Source organism: Hippopotamus amphibius, chromosome 17 (assembly GCF_030028045.1).
Source record: "Hippopotamus amphibius kiboko isolate mHipAmp2 chromosome 17, mHipAmp2.hap2, whole genome shotgun sequence".
Lineage (NCBI taxonomy): Eukaryota > Metazoa > Chordata > Mammalia > Artiodactyla > Hippopotamidae > Hippopotamus > Hippopotamus amphibius.
In genome coordinates, this window is record NC_080202.1 from 40,241,404 (window position 1) to 40,245,573 (window position 4,170).

Genomic DNA, 4,170 nt, shown 5'->3' on the forward strand with positions numbered 1-4,170 from the left:
ATAATCTCAATATAATGCTTTATGGGAAGGAATTAAGTATAGGATGCTATTTGCACATGTTAGGGGCACCTAACCTAGACTGTGTGTGTATGCGTGTGTGTGTGCGCATGCGCTCATATGCATGTGTGGTCACGCATGTGCATGTGTGTTTGTGTGGTAGAGAGCTTAGGACATGACGATTGGAAAGGACTGAGCTGAATCTTGGAAATGATGCAGAGTTAGGTAGGTGGAGAGTGTGGAGGGAAGGGGTAAATGAAAGGATATTCCATATTAAATGAATAACTTGACAAAAGCAAAAACATGTAACTTTGTGGCTTCTGCCAGTTACTGTGAGAAGTTCAGCGTTGCTTAAAGTGAAACTTAGTGAGGGGGTGTTGAGACATGAACCCGGAGATGTGGGCAAAGGACAGGCCACGGAGGACCTGGTGTGCTCAGATTTCCTACCCACATGAGCAGTCTGAGGACTAGCTTCACCGTCCTGTACCACCTTCCAAGACTCATACCAGGATTCCTAGCACCTCTATCTTTTCCTCTCCTGTCTCCCTCTTCCTCTCCATCTCTCTTCCTTTTCATTGTCTGCTCATCTGTGTACACTAATAAACACACACTCACGAATGAATCAGGTAGCAGGGGAGCTTACAGGAAAAATTAGTTTATTGAAAAACAAGTGGGCAGCACATTCCGAAAGATGTGGGGAGGATTTGAGCAGCCTCTGGAATTCAGGATGGGTTTGCAACAACCACTCTTTTAAAGATGGGTTTACCATCCATGGTGACTTCTGCTGATGGAGACACCTGGAAATTTGACTGAGAATGGTGATGGACATCTGCTTATGTATCCAAATGGAAAGATGTAAAAATGACAATTGTCACCTTATGTAAAATGTCTATATTTCTTTCAGCTTGATTAAAATGCAGAGTAGTAGGCTCCAGTGTGTTGCTTTGCGGGAATGGCGGAGGGGGGAGGTCTCAGCAGCAAGAGGAGGTCCTGCAGGTGCTGCGGCAGGGGGCGGGCTGGCAGCAGCGGGGGCGGCAGCATGGGGACGGCACAGAGATGGGCTGGCAGCAGGTGGTGGCCCAGCAGCGGGGGCGGCGGACCACGGCCTGGCAGGACGTGGGGCAGCAGGTGATGGGGCGGCAGCAGCCGTCCTGCAGGCTGCACGGGTCGCAGCAGACTGGGCGGCGGCAGGGCTCACAGATGGAGCGCGTGCAGCGGGGCACACAGGTCACAGGGCGGCACACGGTGGTCTGGCAGGACACTGGGCGGCAGCCGCAGGGGTCGCGGTAGCAGCAGGGCTGGTAGCAGCCTCCGCCACAGCCCAGGGAGGAGGAGACGGAGCCACAGCAGGAGCCGGTCATGGTGGTGTCTGGGGCTGAGTGGGGTTGAGCTGGTGAGAGGAGTTGAGTGTTCTCAGGTGTGAATGTCTTCCTCCTGCTCTGGGCCCTTTATATACCCTGGCCAGGAGCTGATGAATCCCACCACATGCAGTCATTTCCTTGGTTTTGTTTATTCTTTGTGAAATGGCCCTGGCAAGTTAGTAAGTTCTCTAGACATTTTTTCAGATGATCAGGTACTAAGAAAAGACTGTTTTCCTTATTTAATGAAGACATTATATTTTGCTATTTATGGCTCAGATATGAACATAATGACCCTAACTTCAAAGTTTCCAATTATCTTTATAATTCAGTGATGCTCTTGCCAGTTGATGTTTTGATAACACAAAGTAGTTGTCATGTTCTTAGGGTTACTTACTAATAGTGGAAGTGAATTCCTGAGTTGTGAGTGTTCTTTTCCACTGCCAAGCTTCCTGGGCAAAACAAGTTCAGAAAAATACTATAGAGATATTTTAAAAGTCATGGTTGGTCAGTAAAAGAAGAATTTTCCATTTACTTTTTGGAGCTATAGGAATGCGTCTTAGTAGAACTCTTTCACAGTAGGTTTTATTTTTCCAATTTTTTTCGTGCTAAAATACACATAGCATAAAATTTACTCTTAACCATTTTTGTGTGTACAGTTTAGTGGTATTAAGTACATTCATATTGTTGTGTAACCATCAGCACCATGCATCTCCAGAATTCTTCACATTGCATAACTGAAATTCTGTATCCATTAGACAATAACTCCCCATGACCCCCTCTCCCCAGCCCCTGGAAACCACCATTGTAACTTAACCCCTTTTTCCTCACATCCCAAATATTGGCTCCAACTCAACAAGGTGTAGGACCTTAGGCAAATCAATTATCTGGTATCTTATGTAAAATGTGGAGTATAAACCCAGCCTCTGCTAAGCACCATTCTATTCTCTGTTATTATGAGGTTGGCTTTTTTATTTTTTATTTTGTCTTAGATGCATGCTCATTAATTTCTGTAGTTGTATCTCTCCAAACCATGGTGAATTTTATTATTTTTTTACTGTTTATAATCTTTGTGGTAGTCAGAATCATTGAGTTCTAACCACATTCTAAGCATTATGCTAAAAGAAATAAATGTATTAATTTATTCTTCATAAAAATCCTATGAGACTAGAAAACCAACTTATGGTTACCAAAGGGGATAGCGGAGGAGGGGGACAAATTAGGAGTTTGGGATTACACACTACTGTACATAAAATAGGTAAACAACAAGGACCTACTGTATAGCACAGGGAACTATACTCAATATCTTGTAATAACCTATAAGGGAAAAGAATCTGAAAAAAATATATATGCGTGTATAACTGATCACTTTGCTGTACACTTGAAACTAACACAACACTGCAAATTAACTATACGTCAATAAAAAGAAATCCTAAGAGGTAGGTATTTTTATATCCCTCATTTTACACATAAGACCAGATAATTGACTTGCTTAAGGTCACTGCCAGTGTTGGAGCCAATACTTATTCCAAAAACATCTTTGGGAACATTGTAAGCCCAAGGAGTTGAAGAATGAAATTGTGGAATCACATTCCTTGTCAATAAGGAATGTCTGTTTTATTTAGGAATTTTAATGATAATTTTTTAAGCTCTTTATTGGAGTATAGTTGCTTTACATTGTTGTGCCAGTTTTTGCTGTACAGCAAAGTGAATCAGCTGCATTTACACATGTATCCCCATATCCCCTCCCTCCCGTGACTCCTTCCCCTCCTCCCTATCCCACCCCACTAAGTCATCACCAATCATCAAGGTGATCTCCCTGTGCTATGTAGCAGCTATTTTACATTTGGTAGTGTGTATATGTCAATGCTACTCTCTTACTTCATCCCAGCTTCCCCTTCATCCCCCACCCCATCAACTGATGAATGGATAAAGAAGATGTGGCACATATATACAATGGAATATTACTCAGCCATAAAAAGGAATGAAATTGTAGTGAGGTGGTTGGAACTAGAGTCTGTCATACAGAGTGAAGTAAGCCAGAAAGAGAAAAACAAATAACGTATGCTAATTCATATATATGGGATCTACAAAAATGGTACTGATAAACCCAGTGACAGGGCAAGAATAAAGATGCAGATGTAGAATTATTTTTAAAAATAGTTGTTGTGTATGAAATGGCTAATTTTTAGAGTCATCTGAAAGGACTCTCTGTCTTAACTGGTATCCTCAGGAATCTGAGGAATTATTTCCTGCAGAGCCTTCTCAAAATTCCAAAACACACCCTAAGGAAAAACTATCAAAGTTGGACATAACTGAGTGGTCCCGAGGTACCATGAACAGAACCACCACCTAGATGAAGGTTGCAGTCTGCCAGCACAATGAACCCCCCAGGTAGTGGTCCCAGCTAAAGGTGGTCTCAAGCCTGCCTTGCCTTTACCCCACTATCTCTTGTTCCAGTGTCTCCCCATGTGCTAGGCTTACGCCCACTTACAGAACCAATTGTGATTTTCAATTGTTTTAAATTGTGTGGGTCTGCAGAAAAATTATGTCACTTGGCCATTTTGTATCCGCTGCCTCTGGATTTGCTTGCTTCTGCCCTTTGCTTTACAATCACGTCTGTTCTAGATCTCTGGTTGAAGGCTGCAGTTTAAGCCTTCTTATTGAGTGTTCTACTCACGCAGTCCCTTGCAGGCTTATCCAGACCTGCACCAGCCACTGTGACTGACCAGGGAGTGGAGCTACTGTGCAACAAACACGATCCAATAATAATAATGAGCTTAGGATCAAACAAAACATTCTGCATCTGAGAAAA

General features: G+C 43.1%; 1 protein-coding gene across 1 annotated transcript; it reads right to left on the bottom strand.

The window, feature by feature from the left end:
- Window positions 1-636: 636 nt before the first annotated feature.
- On the bottom strand, window positions 637-1,404 carry LOC130840222 (keratin-associated protein 2-3-like). Its single transcript, XM_057715523.1, has one exon. The coding sequence runs from the start codon at window positions 1,356-1,358 to the stop codon at window positions 969-971; it is 390 nt and encodes a 129-aa protein (XP_057571506.1). The 5' UTR covers window positions 1,359-1,404; the 3' UTR covers window positions 637-968.
- Window positions 1,405-4,170: the final 2,766 nt, after the last annotated feature.